This window comes from Opisthorchis viverrini (assembly GCF_000715545.1).
Source record: "Opisthorchis viverrini unplaced genomic scaffold opera_v5_7, whole genome shotgun sequence".
NCBI classification, from domain to species: domain Eukaryota; kingdom Metazoa; phylum Platyhelminthes; class Trematoda; order Opisthorchiida; family Opisthorchiidae; genus Opisthorchis; species Opisthorchis viverrini.
Window position 1 is genome coordinate 3,016,649 of NW_008751663.1, and position 20,458 is coordinate 3,037,106.

Sequence of the window (20,458 nt, forward strand, 5' to 3'; positions counted from 1 at the left end):
TTGAAGCGTAACCAACACAAACAACCACGGTTAGTATATTCACCTTGTATTCAACCCACAATTACCGTCTGAAGTGTCTTTTTGAAGTACTCGTTAAGGTTCGAATGTATTCACTTGATCTACGACAGCCACCAGGCACCTACTTACTCTTTATCCCTGACATTTGCACCGTCAGGAGAGAGCAAAACATTTTGTTGGGCTGTGGAATAGTACCAAATGCGTCATATGTGAAGTACACGATCAACGCAGCCCCTCTTATTGCTTACGATTGCCATAATTGTCATGTCCTCCTGATTAGTTCATTTTCAACTTTCTCAAAGGCCTTTAAATCTTTATTTTTTTTGATACAATCAAATTTCAATCACCATCACACATTGTATTGCCTCATGTCTTATACGTCCACTGTGACATCCAAATCCGCAAAAGCCGGCCGCCAACTTCCTGATATGAATGATGTGTAAAAACAGATTTCGGGTTCTTTAAATAGACAAAACATGTCATCCGGTTTCCGGTCGCCGCCGAAATAATACACGAATCATTATATCCGAAAAAAGACAACGCGCTGATTTCTCCAACAGCTGAATCCTGTCTTCCAAATTCCTTCCACTTTTCTACGAATTCTCCAATAGAATGTCGAAAAATAATGACAATGATTTCAACACGATATCTGTTTCTAGTTTCCGCACACCGTTACGCTACTGTTTTCTTCACGGAACTTTTGACGTCATGGAAGTACAACCCATCATTTGACTGACTTGAATGAACCACGGTAGCTACGAAGGGCTCAACGATGAGAAGGAAACTGACGATGAGGATTGTAATCAATATTCTAGTAAATTTCAATAAACGCGCAGCAAAACAATCCCCTAGCGGCTAGCACTGGAACTGGCTGAAGACTACCGACTCAAAAGCCTGGATAATGGGGGCGACCCTAGAAAGGTAAGGCTATTAGCGGCCAGTGCATCGTTGACAAGAAGAATCAACCCTCTTATCTAATAGCGGAATTGTAACTACTCATTTTCGTCGTTACTTGGGATGATCTTTTACTGGTCAACATAAATTACTTCAAGAAGGTTCACCGCTTAAGAAACACTGTAGTTTAACAATGTACGATCAAGCGCACATAAACTGTCACTCTTTTATATAAGGACGACCGTGTAAGTGTTTCGGAACCCTCCCTAAACCCTGTCGGGAGCGCGTTCTAGTTCAAACATTTTTAACTGTCTTAGCTCATATAGCTACTGAAGACTTGAAAATTCGGGATCAAGAGGATAGTCGCGACGGTTCCGCACATGCCATATGGTTATGAACTTGACGATTCGTTTGATGTACAGCGACTTCCTGCGTGTTAAAGCCATGAAAAATCAAACATCACAGGTAAACCAATCCAACCGGTTCAGTTAACGGTTAGAACGGACACCGTCACCGGATATTTCATGCCGATGGTGCTTCAACAGCTATTGACGGATAACCTCAGGATGCATACACTGACCTTGTACCCAACAAGTGCACCGTTTTGATGGCAGTTTATCAAAGATTCAAGGCCATGAGTGCACACTAGAGATAGTGTCATTGTTGAGGTACTGCATCCAGATAACAATGTATCACACTAGCTACCAGGCACGTCAGTGAAGAGTTCGTTGTTATGCACTTCAGAAGAGCATTAAAGAGAGGACCGACCAAAAACAGCACTCATCTACTTCCCACAATCCTGAAGAAAAGAGTAAATACACTGAAGTTCCCTGAGAGAGAAAAAACCAAACCTGTTTTTTAGCACCGTTTGGGTGCACGTTACGGGATTTTACTTACCCGTCACCTCCTCACCCATTTGAATGATATTTTCAGCACACGATTAAGGGGTGTTGATGGAACATTAGTCAAAGTTGCTGCTACTGGAACCAGCCTACAAGCAGCCATCTGTTCAAGTTAAGTAATTGAAGTTTTACGGACACAGTCCAAGTAACAAGCAATCGATACTGTCATGTTTCGTGGCCGACTCAGCAATACGAGAATGCGTGCACTTAACTGCACTCAAAGAGTATTTGTGTTGGACCTACCAAATTACTCCACAAAAGCCATTCATCCGTAGGTTGACAGTTGACCGCGCATGATGTGCTTAATTCCTATCCATCCTACATAACCATACACTACCAATGATAAGGCAGAGAGTGGAACCAAACCAAAAGGAACGAGCCTGCATAAACCCAAACTAATAACAATCCGCTGAACTATACCATTTTATTTCGGAAATTTTCAAAACGACGGTTATGGAGAGACACTGTTGCATAACTGAGGAAAACGTTGTTTGGTGGAGAGAAGAGAGATGTAGGGAACGATATCTCAAATGCTCATTTATGGCTATATTAAACATTCAACCGGGAAATCCGGATATTATCCGTCAACTGTTCAGTCACTGTTTATTGAATCCAACTTGACATGATGATGATCCCCCAATTCATCTGCTTACACCGATTGTGTACTTATGATCTCCATCTGCTTCGTATTTTTTCTCTCCATTCACCTTGTCGCAAAGACCGCCCAGTCTGACAGTGGTATTTTAGTACGTGTGTGTGTGCCATTGACCAACTTGCCCATACATCTGCTGGGCCTGCTCTGACTTGCTTTGCCGGGACTTCTGTGTGATCGCGTCGCCAGTCAGACTCACGAGACTGATCCGGAAAGGATTATCACAATCCAAACTACCAAACCGAAATTCAGCTCACCGTTGTCTGCTTTGTGGACCTGGGTGCTGCACTGTACCGGTCAGTGACAGACCTGCGCACTTGTTGATACCACGAATATGTACATTTGAGTACAGTGGAGTCTCGAGTTCAAATCTTCCTCCCTTCAAACCTACGTAAGACTCTTTGTTCCATATCGGCAAACTCTAGGCCCTTACTCTGAACCCAAGGTAGCATAATGGTTAACGCGCGAACTCACTGGCCGGAATGTCCGTGGTTTGAACCCAACACAGGCACCTTGAAATTTCCTGGATGACTGGGCAGTGTCTTAGCCCTCGTGCTTGCTTCGGGCATAGCAGCTGGGCGCCGAAAAACCGTTACAGCCGAACAACTCCCATCATACTATTATCACTTTCCGCCCATAAGAATCAATAAAAATCGGCTTCACCCTTTTGGAATACAACAATTGTAAGTACACGCACACAAACTTCTCAACTTTTTACCCAGTAAGAAGGGACTTCATGGCTACCATTTATCAAGAGAAACTTTTTCATATAACTAAACGAGAAGTTGGTCCTAAAATTGTTCACGGAAGGACAATAAATTTGCTATTGAAGCCAACTAGAGATTTTCCACTCGGTTGGCAGAATGACTATTGTACTATGAATTCGGATCTTTCACTTACAGCCGTGGTGCGATCGATTAAACTTGCCATGGAATCTGAATTAGATCTACAGGACCGGATATTTTCATAGATTGTTGGAGACTTACAGTTATTCTTGCTTAGTCGGTTGACACTCTAAACGTACTTGAGGATTATGCCAGAGCAGAAGCAGCGAACATATTTTCTCGAAGTCTCGGAAGAAGTTAAAATTAGGATAAATCTTGAAGCTAAATCATAAGTCGACATAATATAAACAAATCCAAATGGCGATCAGTTGGAAAACGCGTGACCGATCAACGTCAGGTCAGGAACAAATAATTTGTTCGCGCACAAAGTAGCCTTCCTCCCGTAAGAATAACCGAACGCCTACTTTGTACCCAAATTTAGCTTACACATAGGTAGCGAACCCAAGACTATTCTTCGGCTGCCTTACCACTGATGCCAAATCAGTTATTCTTTGGAGATTCCACACGCTCATCGCATAAAACATACTAACAACCCACCTTTTTTACTTATAGGTTTAAGGGAACTGAGATGGGAATATTCAAGGTTAATCGAGTGCTCGCTTATATTCAAGTGTGCCGTGAATCCGCAGTAAAGAAAGGCAATAAAGCACTGTTATATTTCGTTTCACTATCCTCTGAATTTGTCATTAGCTGACATTGAATTTTCGGCAACCCACACCAGACACTTAAACCTTCTGCGGGATTTCAACTATTCCGAGATATACCGTGATATGTCAATCGCATCACAAGATGACTGTCTGAGGTAAGAAGAAAAGACGCCGGAATTAAGAAGCTAAGAACCCTTAGCTCTCACACAATCACTAGCAATAAGTTGAAACAAGATAACGCAAGTGATGCTACCCCAAATAGTTATGGTAAAGAAGTTGCGGGTTAATAGACAAAATCCTGAGCCGATTGCTGTTCGGGTCATACATTTGTGTAAACCCTGATCCTGCGCATGTTCAACCCTGGGACCAAATCCTATGGGTTGTGACGTCTTGGTGCATACGCACTTAAACAAATTATGCCAATGTTTCGAGTTGGGGATGGGCTCACTGAGGCTAAAAGATAATGAACACAGGATGGAGAAAAAGTCTACACCTTGGGGGCGGGATGGCTCAAGTGGTTCCCCTGACTAGGCTTGAGCAACCTGGCAGTATCCTAGCCCTCGTGCTTCCTTCGGGTGTCGTGGCAGCCAGGCACCAAAAGGGTGCTACAGCTGAATGATTTTTTAAAAACTTTTTTCTACATTTTATGACGGGATTATAATTCCTTAATAATTAGCATTTCGTATACCGTCTGCTAATAAATCGCAAAAACTGTACACGCACACAGACGGAGTAAAGCAGGGGTCTTCAAGGATTCAGAACTGCCGGGATGGTTAATGGAATCCAACTGCCTAGCAGTTACGCAAAAAGGGTTCAACTCGCTGATTATCCTGTAAGAAGAGATTGCCGATCTTTGGCATGTTAAATTACTTAGGTGCATCCAAACCAATCAGAATCACTATCCACTAGCTATGTGACTTCAATCATCTAAGTAAATTCGTACAAAAAACTGTCGATCATCGGTTTTTCGTGGCCAATCACCAACTTTACGAACCTAATTTCCGTTGCCCTTATGCGTCTGCCGCAAACAAAGGTCGAGCTAACAAGTTAAGGACAGAATACCACTTGAATATGCAATATCTAATGACGATTGTTGTAGCCCTGGTACACTACCCATTGACAGACAGCGGTTTCTAAGGTCGCAACTTGCCCGTGTCCGGACACTGCGCAATTATGCAAACATTTACTAGTACACACAGCTCTCAGTAAAACCTGCTACAGCCCAATTCTCATCCAGATCGATTAGCCATGGCCTGGAAGAACGACAAAATGACTGACTATGTTTCCAGAACTGTTCAGTACGACAGCCAGAGGTGAGAATTTCGAAGAAAGCTGAATAAAATTGAACTCTGGCCTGATGGAAAGACAACGCAGTGCTTCTGCAAACAGCGACAACTGGATTGGCAACTATGATTCGCCAACTTACCGTAATTTGTATCCTGAAGGTGCGTAAATTTGTCTAGAACTACTGTCCTCCGGAAAACACACCATCCATCTTTCGTTATCATGCGGGCAGACGAAAAACAATGCTTATTTACTGCCAACTTTCACAAATCTACGAAATGTTGATCATGAGAAATTGCGGGCTTTAGTCTCTGGACTATGAAAATTTCTCATTCCAATAGACTGATTGAGGAGAAAACTCCCACATCGCCTAATTTGACTGATTGACATTTCCGTTTTGAAAGACAACTTAGGTAGCTCCTTGTCCTAGAGAGCGGTATTTCATCATTTCAAGATGCACATCTTTTCCCTTCGAACTAATCTGCCTCTAAACCAAGCTGAAAATAGAAGATGGAACTGATTACTTCCCCTCCCCTCCCTTTACTAATTCCGCAAAAATTTCTTACCCAAAGATAGCACCAGAGGTAAGCCCGTTGAATGCACACAGACAGTTTTAGCATCAGGTTTCCGCTCAGATGACGTTCTTTCGTTCTATTCTGCTACAATCAAATGCAAATTTCCTTGTCCATCACTTCAGTGTCAGTGAGAAAACCACGATTACGATTAGAGAGTAATAAATGTATTCATTGTGATCCCAGTCTAGTGTGTTCCTCGATATTTCCCTACCTAAAGGAAACCGAACAGCTCCCCCTAAATGCTGCAACAATAATTTTAGAGCTCTGGTAGTTTGTTTTGAATTCGTTGTTGTTTTCCAGACATTCTTGGCCAAGCAGCAATCGAAACTACAAAACAGCTTTTGTTCTGAGGGCAACCCTAACATGTTCAGTGTAAAAAAAAAATACACGTTGCGTGTTGTGCGACACGGAGTTTAGTCGAACATACGATCTTTTGAGTCCATTGGGGTAACTGTCCATTTGTGTTTGACAGCACAGTCAGGAGTTGTGACGATTGACGAACCTCAGCTCCTTCTCACAGACATGATTGCTAATTCGCCTCATGCTCTAGTCTACTCTATTTCTTCATTTCTTTTATTCTACAGATAATCAGCTGATCCTAATCTGTTATCCCTAAGAGACAGCATATCATAATATAACAGACGAATATACAAAATGAGTTGCTTTAGCACTGTCCATTTGAATGTCACGAAATTAAGTGCCGCGCTGCATACAACACCATCGGAAAAGCAACGAAAGCTCAAGTGAAACATGACAACTGCTTTCTTAAAATTAAGAAGATCGTGGTCACTATCCCTGCTGTTGAAATGGAGTAGTCTATAGAGTACGAGGGAGCAACCTTAAAGGATTCAAGGAATAATTCCAGATCGGAAAGTCAGATGATAGCAACCAGTACATGTCTAGCAAACGCAATCAACCTGCAACGCAAGGGTAACAGAGATCGCGTCATTTGGCTGAAAATGCCTAAGTGATGGAAGTTAAACCGCTACATAGAAGGCCACGCAAAACTCCTGCATCTGACCAACACCGTTCAAAAGGTCACTCTGGACGGCACATCAATGTTTTCTCTCTACTTATAGACCAGCAGATAGGTGTAGTCGCCAAAGTGCCATCAATAGTAATGATAGTAACTGTAATAGTCGGGCTGCGGTGCACCAACATCATTTCGTACTTGGACATCAAATCGCAATTGTGTCGCGGTAGCAACCATTTCCACGGAGAGTTGGTATTGACGGGAAACTTCGCCGAAATTCACCTGAACCTCTAGCAGATTTCGCTTATGAGCCATGTGCCTGTTGACCGATGGGAGGATTATGCACACTGACTAGCTGTTTTTACTGTATACAGATCCCTGAACACCACTGACGAACTTTCTGAATTCAAATGCATATTCTTCCGGGGATGTCCTTACGTGTGATGAACGTATATCATCCAGTCTGACAGACAGAGCATTGTTTCTACTCTTTTGCCAACGCCAGGTGTAAAGATAACGTCATGAACATGGGGATGAATTAAACAACTCCCAAAAATATTATCACTAGGCATAAGAAACGAAAACACTTTGCTCACATTCACCGAGACTTTAACCATTTCACTATCCATTCTACTCCACTTCCCTTTCACCATGACGGCAAATCTATCTTAGGTGAAAAACAATTATCTTTGTATGATGGGCACGACGAGTGTTCACTAGAAGTCGAGTAATTCTAATATTTCGCCTATAATCCAGGTTCTCTTCTTGTTAGTGCACAGATAAAAATATCTGTTGCACTCTGGATGAAGGAACATGGTTCGGATGTTGATATGAAGCATCGGCATCATACATGTGACAACGGTGGAAGATCACGCGCGATGGGTTCGGGTGTACAGTTCCCAAAAATGTCCATCAGTGCTGTATGCCGACAATAGTCCGTCACGCCTAGATGGATGTGAACAGTAATACGTGTCTCTCTTCAAGCAAAACCCCACCGACTCCCAAGAACTTAATCGCCGTGCTCTACGTTTCCCTTGTAGCAAAGGTAACAATCTTGAAAAGCCTGTGATTGACATATAATACATTATTAGGCTGCATTTCCTGGCAGTGTACACCAGGAAAAGAGAACAAATGCGATGATGGCAAAATCATTGCGCTCATATGCCTATGTGGAATAACATCAGAATATACAGCCATACCTCAGCAAGTGCCTTTGGTTTCAGGCTTCCATCGAATTACTATGGAGAGGAAATTGTTCAAAATAATGGAAACAAGGTGAGAAATCTGTCATTTATCAGGAAAGCTTTCAATGACCGAAGTAAAATTTGCATCTTTGAATGGCATTTGGGAAAGTGAGCCTGAGAACCTTGTTGGGAGAAGCGCATCAGAACAAACACGGGCCTACGTCATTACCAAAAGCGCTCAGGTTATATAGATTATTATCAGGATGATCGATTCATTCACAGTATTAGTAATCGCAACTGGGAGGTTAGTTGGATGTTACGGTTCGATCACACAGCGAGCAAACAATACGATATACGGACTATGACCATATTCTATTCCCAGCTATGTTGCTTTATCCAGACTCCTAGCACGGCGGATAGTAAGAAGACGAAAAACCTCGGACACAAACTTTAATGATCCAACAACACGCGATCAACAGGGGATCTTAGGAAAAAATGACAATGCATACATATATATTCATAGTTTGACCTTGAAAGATGCCGGAAGTTCGCTAGCACACAAAAATACAGAGTTTTTGGGGACACTGATATCCCCAATATTGGATTTGCTTATCTGCTATTCCTTTGTAGTATGTCTGCATTTCCCTTCATATCGATGTCTGACAAACATACATCTTCCTTAAAACAAGCCAGGCAGTTTGGACTTTTCTGGCCTGTGCCAATCCGTTTGAGACCTGACAAAGTGCAGTGCTGTTTTTGTTGCTAAAAGCAGATAAAATTCACTCCCGCTTGTCACTTATTAGGGTCAAATACCAAGCAGTTTATAAGATTATTGTGACTGGTACGCGCGCACCATCAGTTGATCACCGGCCTCATCAATTTACTTTGTCAGATGGCAACTGATGATTGGTTAATTCAATGCACGCATAAGGTTAATACTCGGGAAACATATGTCCTGCGTAAGTAAGTTGAATCACTGAATCAGGAATGTCTAACAGTGTATCGGGATTTGGCGAACAGATTTTCCGCTAGTCCAAAAATAAAGACAAGTGCAATAGCTCATTTTTCGGCCGTAAACAACGCAGGAAGTTGCAAAAATTTGCTTGCAAATACAGCGGGGTACCAGGACAGTTGTAGGACAGATGTGACCCAAAATTATGTGCTTTGATTTTTCTCTTCTGAGAATGAAAAGACATGTAAGGCTTTCTGACCTGTGAATAAAATGGCCTTCAAATATTTTAGGAAGAACTTTCAAGGACTGTTCAGCTAAATTCTTCTTCTGGCTCAGTTTCCCTCTGGAACGTTTCAAGGAAGAACTGGGAGCAAAGGTGAGGCCGCAACCTGGGACCACTGCTAAAATGGATCATCTTCCGGTTACATTACTGTTGGGGATATCAATATCCCCCAAAAAACCCTGTATTTTTATGTGTGCTAGCGAACTTCCGGCATCCTCAAGGTTAAACTATGAATAAATAAATGGCCTATTGATTTTCCGAAAAATTTAAACCCGACGACTTACACGATACCACATTTTTACTGACTTGGGTTCGGCAGCTCGTTAGCACACATAAAAATACAGCGTTTTTTTGGGGGGGATATTGATATCCCCAACGATTACGCATATTTCGTCGGTTTGATACAATGAATTTCATTTATCGCCATGTCTTTTCGCAAGCTTCACACAGACCGAGTAGCAGTCTAAGTCAAACGTAAAATTCAATATATATTGTCATGCGTATATCAGTCTCCTTCGCGCTGAAAACAGTATTCTAACTGATTTGGTGTGCAAGAAAACTTCAAATTACTAAAGCACACTGAGGTTCTAGTCACTCACTTATTGTTCGCGCCTTGATTCGGGAGAATACTCAGATAAACCCCAAACGCCACCGTATCTAACGATGTGTGAAGGTCATATCTAACAAACAAGTAAGTCCAGACAGCTCGCGGCCAACCCAAACTTAGCATTATTTGTTGCATTTGGCAGAGTTGGGTCCTTAGTGTATTCGATTCCCAAGGCAGATCTTTCAGCAACTCAAGGTTCATCCTTATTCTGCGTGGCCACAAATAGGTAGTTACCTATGTACCCATTGCATCCTAATAAGGTCTTCAACTGTTTCGAGAAAAGGCGTCAAAATTACTCGGGTAAATCCAAAACTCAGAGAAAAACGAAGTCAACTTCTGACCAAGTTATCCTTGTCAGTCATGTAACACCAAAAACAGCTGTGCTGGGCCGGTTTTCTGGTATCAAATCACGTATCGCAAATGTAGCCCAAAAGAGGTTGCCACCCTTATTTTGAGACACACTATAGAAGAAAAGCTCAGTGAATAGTTGCTTTTGATGGGGTTATTCGATAGCTCAAGTCGTTAATGATGACTTACTAACTATGCTGCTTTGGTGTGCAGTAGGAATAAAGCAGCTGTGAATACAAAGTATAGCAGAGCACTATGTTCTGCTTCTTGTCCGACATAGCGTGTTGAGTACAGGATTCCATGGAAGGTCGCAGAGGACTCTAGTTAGTTTCGGTTAATAACCACCTTGCTGCCATACGCATTAACCTCCAGGGGTCCGAACTACAAAGCCCGGACGAACGCTTGGATTCGACACTACATCCTAGAAACTAAAATAAGCTGAAACCCGCATATTACTGTCAGCTGTGCACATGCCTACACAAAACTGCTGAAGAAAGCCTTCGCAGTAGGTTAGAACCCTAAGGAAGTAAAAACGGCCTTCGTATCCATGATTACCATTAAATCCTCGCAGTGCCAGAATTAAATGCGCAAATGAATGTTAAACAGGTCGGTCGATATGGTTATTCTCCAGCCAGGAGTTGTGCAAAGATTTTGTACGAAAGAGATTTCACTGCTCTAGCAGATTAGTTTTATTTATTTACCGACAACACAGTGACTGTGCAATCAGTCGATTATACAGTTCATGGTGAATTCTGGTGTTTTCATGGAAACTACATCAACTTCTCTCAACTCTAAGCTGGCTACAAAATCTAAGTTCTCCAACCCGATTGGCCTGAGCCCAGGTTGTTAATTCAGCGATAAAACATGAGGCAGCGATGAGACATGAAGCAGCCTGTGTACGGCACATTCAGTTGAAGAGCATCATAAAAGAGAGATTAACTTGAGTCTTCCGTGAAAACCAAACTGATTAGCAAATGCGTGTATTTTTCAAAAGCAGCCCTACTTGGGGTGCAAGCAGAACGTAAGGTTGACGAAAACTCGGAGACACCGTCTACCTGATGAACCCTAAAAATGGGCAAAACCGGTCATGTGCTGTCAAAGATTTTTCAGCAACATTGCGAGTAGTTTCCTTTAAAAGATATTGTGTACTACTGAACCACTAAGAATTTGCTATCATACTAGCAGGGTGTTTCTAATTACTGCTAAAGGCCATAGGCAGTCAAAAATACGAGTTCTTGAGTCTTTGTCACCTGTATATTGCCCACCTGACTTGTCCACCTGAAAAAACTATTCTTCTACAAGTGAGCTTCTTGAACTAACTCCAAGGCCGGTTTTTGTCACCTACTTTAGTTACGTTATGCGGTAGCGACAACACTACATATTATTTTGCTCAAATCACTCTGAATGCGAGATCCACGGTTGTCAGCTTAACTGTCTGGTCTAATTTGCATCAAAATGTTGGGATAAAACCTGTGTTCGGCCTTTTTAGACGACCGGAAGTAACATTCACTTGAGTTATTGAGCACACTTGGCATCCTAGTTAGCAGACCTGCGCACCATTGATCAAAGCAATCAAATGCCCACAACCCTGGGTGGTGCTTACTTCTCCGATGCAAGCGCGTTCACTTATATCTATCTGGCTCTGTGATAGAACGCCGAGTTCAAACCTTGGTTGCAATGGGTAAATGTACTTTACACTACCCGTCAGCTGTAATCCTGAGAGCAGCCCTGTACCATCACCAAAAGCACGACGTTGGTGTCCAAAACCAATGCCTTGCCGGCCTGCAACCATGACTTATTTGAATGCCTTTGACAAACAACCCGGAAGAAGGTGGAAGGAAATGTTAATCTGGCTTTCTTGAGCGGTCGGGCGAATCTCACTAAATATGTTCAACAAAGAGGGCGAATAAAGGTGTGACCGTGGCTACTGAACATTCTGATGTACCTGGACATGAAAACTATAGATGTATTGATCTCTCTACTTACGCAATAGACCGGCTCTATTTTGAACTTAAGCTTTATCTACTACAACAGCTCAGCACTTAAGCTACTGAAACAAAAATCTAGCAGCTCAAAAGGACTACTCAGTGCGATTAAGTGGTATGAGTAGATTGAAATGGAGGTATGTCGGATACACATTGCTATTTCATACATATTGGTGAAAACGTGCATTGTTATTGGTTGTCTAAGATGATAAAATATTGGAAGTCATATAAAAAATATAGACGCAAAGTCTGGTACCAACGCTTAGCAAGCTTATGGAGTGGTCACCAGTTAGGCAATGTGTGCTTTTAGTTGAACAGTGTAGCACTCCTAACCAATAATTTATTTTGATCACTGGGAGTCTTTAACTTGCACACATACGCTCAATGGTCAAAAGGTTCCGAGTTTGTTTTCATGCGCTACCGAAGAACTATGAAACACCCATCGCACTGGATACTGTACTCAATTTTAGGTTATCTTCACATATTATGTCCGTACACAGTGCCTATGAAAGCAAGTTCCAGTTAACTGCATTTTGAGGCTGTCAGATGTTTCCCTGCGATTATCAATATTTATTGGCTAGCATACGCCCATTGAAATATCAAAGACCGTTACGTGAATGGTGTAGACAACCTGAAAACTAAATATTCATCATTTTGATGCTAAAACAATTTGCTGAGATATTCACCTCAATAGATCTGCTTCGGAAAGCCAGAACACTTTCACACGTCAATCTTTATTGTATTCTCTATTTTCTTTATCCTATCATAAGCTTCCAGTGGAAATTAATAAAAAGGTTCGGTTAGAAATCTCTTGCCTAAATGAGCTGTGTGCGTATTTTGGAAAAAATCAGCTGATCTGCCCCAGAAGTACTGGACAGAATGCGTCAAGGTTTCGTGCATGCAAACTCAAATGAAACGCTCCAAAAATTCCCTCCCAAAAAACTGCGGAAGCACAACTCACATAACAACAAACAAGGTAACGTGGTTCAACCTTAGATAATAATCCAATTCCTGCCACCCATCTGTTGCGTTACCTTCTTCACGTTGCATTACACTGGTACACCACGCCATTGAATTCATTAGAAATTCTTGGCAGCCATATATCGCACTGTCATTCGTTTAGGTAACGGATTTGACTTGTAGAAGGCACAACAACACAAAAACATAACAACAACACAATCTGCTGGGTGTTCAAAATACAAAATAAAAGAACAGGCCAGTATCTCCTAGACAAGAACTCTGTCACTGATCCTAAAACTCCGAAACTGTGAGTTTAAGAGAGAGTATGGAAACTGCACCTGATAATGGAAATATAATATTCCGTCAGGGCGGTGCGCTAGCTATTTCTGACTTGTCTACATCCTCCGCATCGTCTTCATATTTACTTGTATGCACTGGAATATTCTATTAGTGGATGCGGCAGGGGGAACAAAATGAAACCTCCTTGCGATTCTGCCCTGTTAGTTCAAAAAGACTTCCTAACCTTCTGCAGATTGCCGCTGAAAAAACAACCAGAATTTATACTCTGTTCAACAAGTCCAGGTATACTAGACAGTCTTGGTTGCATAGATTGTATCAATGTGTTTTACGTACACAAGGATGATCAGCCCAGTGTGGAGAGTAACCTCAAGTGAGATGGCTTTGTTGATGCCAATCTAGAAGTTTTATGGTGATTTGAACCGCTAGCACCGGGTGCATATTGTGGATAGCGTCCTCCATACTTTGATAAGCAAGGATGCGATCGCCATGGAAGTGTCGCCACTTTTGGCGTCCTTAACAGGTTGGTGTAAGATTGTTTGCTTGGGGTCTGTATTACTTTGAGTATTTTCCTCTGAATTTGTTCGGGCATCCGCTAATCAAACTAAGGCCCAGAGATGTCAGACCTCAAAAGTAAATACCTCACAAGATCCAGGACACATCGATCAGTATTCGCCTCTTCGGTCTATTTTTAAGTTTGAAGGGGCTAAGATGTACCCTTGCACACAGAATGCTAGTGCAGTGCTAAATTTTCAGCTTAACTCACCATCATCAAGGGAACAATATAATAGTCCAAACACTGATGATTCTCTGATATATTAGATGCATGAATTACGGTTTTATGTGGGCTGAGGTACTGCCAGCGCACCCAAACGTAGACAGCAAGACTCTTAGGATTTTAAATCAAAGTCTTTAGTTCGAAAGCCTGATTGAAAGGCATTGGTGTTTGGCGTATATTCATGGTTAAAGAAAATGTTGACACAGTTGTTCCAACTCCTAATTTGATGATCCGGAGAACCGTGTTGGCCAGACTTACAATCCCGTATGAGATATTCTGAGCTTGTCTTAAACACACCCCCTCACTATAGTTCAATGGGTCACGGGGCACACAATTCACCACACCACAGTAACGCCCGATCGTCTCTTGGTGGAATGTCCAACAAGGTGCTGATTGATAAATCCTATCCGTAGATGAGAGTAAGGAGTCTGGAGGACAAGAAAATAGTATCATGTTTCGGAACGGCGGAAAAGCACGTTAGACGATAGTTGATCCTTCGTACGCAAATTCTCGCTTATTCAGGTCAGCTTGGGTGCTGAGATAAACCGATCCAAAAATCTAGCTTATCATTGGATGGCATACAGGTAGGATGGTGATAAAGGTTATAAATCGTAGGCCAGTTACTCCAGTACCAAGGTGCCGTACGGACCACAGACGCTACCATACGTTTTGTGAGAGAGCACAACTCCACTTAATCCACGCCATAGTTCTACAGAGATTGCTTGATGTTGCAATCCTCCAAAGACCTCGCAAAAATTAACGTGAATGATACTAATGCCGATGTCCCGTTGGTTTTCACTGGCAACATTAGAATTATACTTTTACTTCAAAAACCACGTTGTTGCCACAAGTTAATGGTGCTGCTCAATGGTAGTTAATGGTCTAGTTTATTAGCTCAAAGTGGGCTAAAAGTTTATTGAACGCAATTTATTTAGGTGGAGTGGATATGTTTGGAGGCTCAACTTTGGTGTTTTATCATCTCCATCGTGAACTTGGAACAAACAATTGAGTGAGAAAAAATGAACTTATTATGAACCTCCAAAATGCTATGCATGGCATGAGAAATGGTACCTTTGCCGTCCAAAAGGACGAGAAACCTAAACCAAACTTGAGTGATCGAACAAACATTGAGCAAATAAACTATCATCAAACGACCTTTCTAGTTGAATAAACACGCAAATGAGTGTTCAGAGACAAATCATAACGCAGTCTACAGGACTAAAAGAGCCGGTAGTAATAAAAGAATACAGTGTTGATGCAATATCAAATGATTCACTTGCAGGGGGGACGGACCACTGCTGTTCGAACGACCGGACAAAGAAAGAGCGCAACGGCCAAACGGAACACACAACCTTTAGCACCAAGATCACGCTGTGATAGAGCCATCTTCAGCACTATTTGAAGAATTGATGCAAACAGACCCAGCCATAGGAGGAATTAATGTTGAAGTCTCTTCACATGGGATACATTAGGCATATGGCAGATGGCCACATGCGCGTTTGGGACCGCCGTATTGGGGTGCGGCAAAATATGGTCATGTTTGAACCATAAAGATGGCTCTTAAATAGCGTATTCAGCAAACAGCACGAAACAAATCCAAATGGAGTGAGAGTAGTCATACTTTCAGTGTCTGAAATTTACGTTGTACGAGTGTCATAATCCTACCAGGTGTACCCGCTGCTTGTTGACACAGTGATTTGAAGATTCCCTAGTCCTCCCGCCGCTTGTGCGTTGCGGCATACGTGAACTCAAAAGACAGGGTTATTTGAAAACATCGAAGCATGGCACTTGAAATATTAAACCGTAATTGGTTTGTACCTGTCCATTTGAAAGCTACGATTGGGTCTGATTACAGAAGTCCGTGACCGAGATTACCAATCGGCCTCAAGACTTTTGAGTCGCTGCTGCACTTTGGAGCGAAACTGAGTGAGACGAAATCGAGAAATGTATGAGGACGATGAGGAGAGGGGAATGCGGTATCGACTTTTGCGGTGCTTCATCAACAGTACGTGAAAGCTCTCATAATGATCCGCTAAACCAAAATGCTATATCGCAAAAACTGAAGCCTCCTTGAGAAAACAATGGTCAAAAACTGAATAAATCAAACGGATAACACTATGTTTGGCTAGTTGTTATGATGGTTAGCAAATGTACCACACGTGAGTAAAAACTGTGCGTATATCACCTAGACTTCCAGAAAAATAACCACGAATAAAAGCGTTTGAGGATTTTGCAAAACTAACGGCCAAGGCGAACTCATTGACCACAAATGCAGTCAAAAGACCGAAGATCGGGCTGCAAATTAACGAATCTTACCTTCGCAGTCTCCGGAGCCTGGAAAAAATTCCCTCTTTTTTCATCGTCTTGGAAAGCAAAATATAGTGAGCTTTGGTCGACCAAAGATCTATATGGAGATCTATATGGAGAGGAAGTGGCCCACGGAACTTTTGCCGCATTTAAAAAGCGTGAGTACAATGTGGATAATGCCAGGCGAGCTAGGAATCATTGGTTGGTCAGGTATAGCTGAGTGGAGACTCACGTCACGCGGAGTGGCACCAAATATACTATATATTACGGATTTCAGTGATCGGTTTATAAGTCATCACTGTCACTTCATGGATTCATGGATCATATGAAAACAAAACATCCGTGGCTCCCTTATAATTAACCTCTAAATAAACAGATACCACGGAAATCATTTACCCAAAAACTAAGAAACCATAACTCACTAAATATTTCCCATTTATCTGGTTTGGAATTGAGTTCTGAGAAGAATTCGCTTGAAAATTCGAGGATGTCATCTGGGAGAACTTCGAAGACTCGGGAAGAAAAGAGTTCCAATAACAGCACTAGCCGTGGTCTTAATTTCGACCATTTATCCATGGCTGTAATCAGTAATCGCTCTTTTTCAATTCCGCGGACCTGAAGGTTGATATAACACAGTGTGACTTACGTATTCAAACAATGATATGGGTCGTAGGAGTCGAAGGAAGTACGGAACTTGGTAACCAAAGCTGATTTCGCAGTGCATCATTGGCTGATAAATTGTTCTCCGTATGTAAATGGGTGCGTCAAAATAAACGCTCTACATCATCATGACTCCTATTCTGATCGCGTGAATTCACCGGTTACGTCGGCCTCATCCGTATTTCTGAGGGCATATGTTCATAGATCCGAAGATGTGGAGTTTCCTCTTCCTGAAATCCTCACGCCCCATCATCTCCAAAAAATACAAGCCACATCCTAGACTACTGCACATGTGGCGTTTTGTACCTTTATTTTACTTCCATTATAACACTACGTATTTCATCAATTGCATAATCGTTTTTTGTTTGAATACGAAACACTACAAAAACGCGCACTTGTACAATTTCACAGAATACAAGCGTGGTCACGTGCTTCGACTCTCTCTTCTGATTTCGCTCGCGCTTGCAGCGGTCATTCGCGAGTCTCATGTACTAACTCTGGTACCAAAACATTTCAAACATCTTCGGAATCTATTATACGCGGGAACTGTTCAGAAGAAGACCTCTGGACCAACATAATTAGATTATTGTTTATTCGCTGACCTGGGCCAACGACAAACTATTTTAAAGAGAACAATTGTTAGTGAGTCTGTTCCGTCTGGTCTCTTTATTTTTGTATACCCAACCTAGCGTAATCATTTTTATTTCTTTTCCACACACCTGGTAAACTAACTTATTGGGTAGCCAGACCACTACACGCACAATTGCTTCGATGCCACATTTGAGTTTTTTGAAATAAGCACTGATGATTTTCGGGCACTGATCTGGTCTGTCACGCTGTGGATGGCAACAGTACATCATCCAGGGCATATTCTGCAAATTGCTCTAAATCTTACGAATCAAAATTTACGTCTTAAGATAACACCACACCGGACGGATGCGAAAGATTTGCCGAAGGGTTGGATGGTCTTGCTCAGGTTCTCAAATGACGATAGGGTTTCCCACTAGTTTTGGAGGGTGAGAACAACGTCGTCCGTATAGTTCACGTCGACAGACTTGACGTTTCGGCATCAGATAAAACCCGGGGTTCTCAGGATTATTCGATCTGATATCATCACTTTTCTTTGTGGGGAAAATTAGACAGCAATGCACATTGGATGCATATGTATAAAACTACTCGAACCGAAAAGCGCCCATCGAGCCCTCAAAACGAATGCAGGTAGAAAAACAGTATGAACGGGAATACAGTATACTATTTGCACACATCTGGAGCACTTAACGTTACACACATACACCTGGAAAGAAACAGTTGACAAGGTTTAATTCAGGGAGGAACCGGTGGAAACAGGACTGTGGTTACTGTGAAATGAGGACAGCGCGATGGTATCTCCATAAAGTCTCTTCCTGGTTTTCTCTCAGTTTTCGGTTTCCGTCTTTACACCTCTTTGTAGGACAGTGTGAACTTAATGGCAAATGTTCTAGTTTCGAAGCAGATCAGGCGAATTTCTCCCAAGATGGTTACGTTTAGAATGGGTACCTCTTCGCAATCCGTCATTGCTATCGGCTAATACATCGGCCTTGGGTGATCCGTTTCATCAAAAGAGGGAAAATAAGTTACATGGGAAGTGGAGGAAAATTTCACACTGATCTTTAAACAGGGCTTGGCAGCAGTTTTTGAAGGGAGGTGCTCGGTTGAATCCTAGTGAGTAAGTGGTTGGAGTTCCCAATTGACTGCTCAGGGTTGAAAATTCAGTCAAGCAACTGTGGGCAATCAGCGCAGTCGTAGTTGAAAATGTTCAATCACGAGACTAAAGGGCCATAATGCTTGTTGGTTGGAGTGTTTATACTTATTCCCGGTATCTCCCTACCTTAATGTTTGCAACCTAGGACCCCTGTAGGCATTCCAATCCTCCAAAAAGACACTTCAACCTCGGCCCTGGAAGTTGGTCCGGACGTGTGAACCCCACGATATGGAGGATTTTCAGTCTGACTGAAACCAATTTCAGGATGATGCTCAAGATCCGGTAACGCAGTGAGTCTTTAAAACGTGTAGAATTCAGGATGGTATGATCCGAAGGGGTTTTCTGTAACTGGTCGAGGTTAGTCCGCTTCTCAGTGTCCAAGGACTATGCGTTTCTTGTGCGCCACCAGAAAGAAAAAAGGGAACAACACCGCATGTTTTTGATAAGTTCGTTTATGTGGGTATCTCGATGGTCAAATATGTGGATAATGTGGTAGGTCACATTTTCTTACACCCAAGCTGGCTGCAGCAGCGCAGCCAATCAGACGGCGGAATCCTACCGAATCAGCTTCCAGTGATGGTTGATCCAGTCACTAGGAGCATGCTGAAGGTAGTTTCGCCAAAACTAGGGGGCTTTTGAAGTAAAAATTTCACACCGTTGCTCTAGTTTAGGTGCGTACCCCGTCGTATACGCACGACCGTTTATTTGAGGTGGAGTAACTTCAATGTGAACAATACCGCTAAATCGCATGTAAATAGTACCGTACTAATAAAGCGTAAATACGAAAAGTTGTCCAATGCCAGGATCCATGGTGTCCCCACATTCTAGTCCAACTACCCGAATCACGACGTTCATCACGGGGCTGTCCAGAAGCTGAAGTATCCCACTGCAAGGAATGCACGGCACTGCCACGCCTAGTTTGATAGCATACCCGCAACAGTCCCCTTTCTACTTGAACCGCGCCCACTCGTCCTTTTATCTGCAACCACAATCAAAGTATTCAACCGGCCATAGCCGCCTGCAGGAGGCGTCCATTCCATTGAATCTAAACATCTCGGTATCTTTTTTCTCCTCACCAAGTCAGTTATTCTCCGCACAGTTCGCCTTCTTCCATGTCCGTTTGTGTGAACTCCTTCTCCAAATGATCTTTGCACCCGACATCTCTTCAGTAGCAACTATGGTGAGTCTTTCCAGTTTCACTGCACACTGTGATTCTGAGATTCCCACTACCATTTATGCGTAGTGCTAATTCCCCACTTACTCATTACCACTGACGCTCCACGTCTCTGGCCATACGCCCAAGAGTTGAAGGTCACGAAGCTCCTCGGCAGTATAGTGATCAGTTCCTCGGTAGTATAGTGGTCAGTATCTCCGCCTGTCGCGTGGAAGGCCCGGGTTCGAGTCCCGGCCGGGGAGCAATTTTGACCGACTATCGCCTGGCAGCTATAGGCCTATAAGCCTCACTAGCGTGCCATGCAAGGTGATGGAACGCATTCTGAAGCAAGCCATCCTAGATCACCTCACTTCCAGCAATCTGATATCTCCAGCTCAACACGGATTTCTCCC

At 42.6% G+C, this 20,458-nt stretch overlaps 1 protein-coding gene across 1 annotated transcript in view; it reads right to left on the reverse strand.

Annotated features, from left to right (window-relative positions):
- T265_00733 (hypothetical protein) overlaps window positions 1-17,218 on the reverse strand; it is a gene marked incomplete at both ends in the record, with an annotated part of 77,067 nt that extends 59,849 nt beyond the window's left edge. Inside the window, 2 exons of the mRNA XM_009164582.1 lie at window positions 16,914-17,106; window positions 17,138-17,218. Coding sequence (XP_009162846.1) covers window positions 16,914-17,106; window positions 17,138-17,218 — 274 coding nt within the window. The remainder of the gene's footprint in view (window positions 1-16,913; window positions 17,107-17,137) is intronic.
- Between the last annotated feature and the right edge of the window lie 3,240 nt (window positions 17,219-20,458).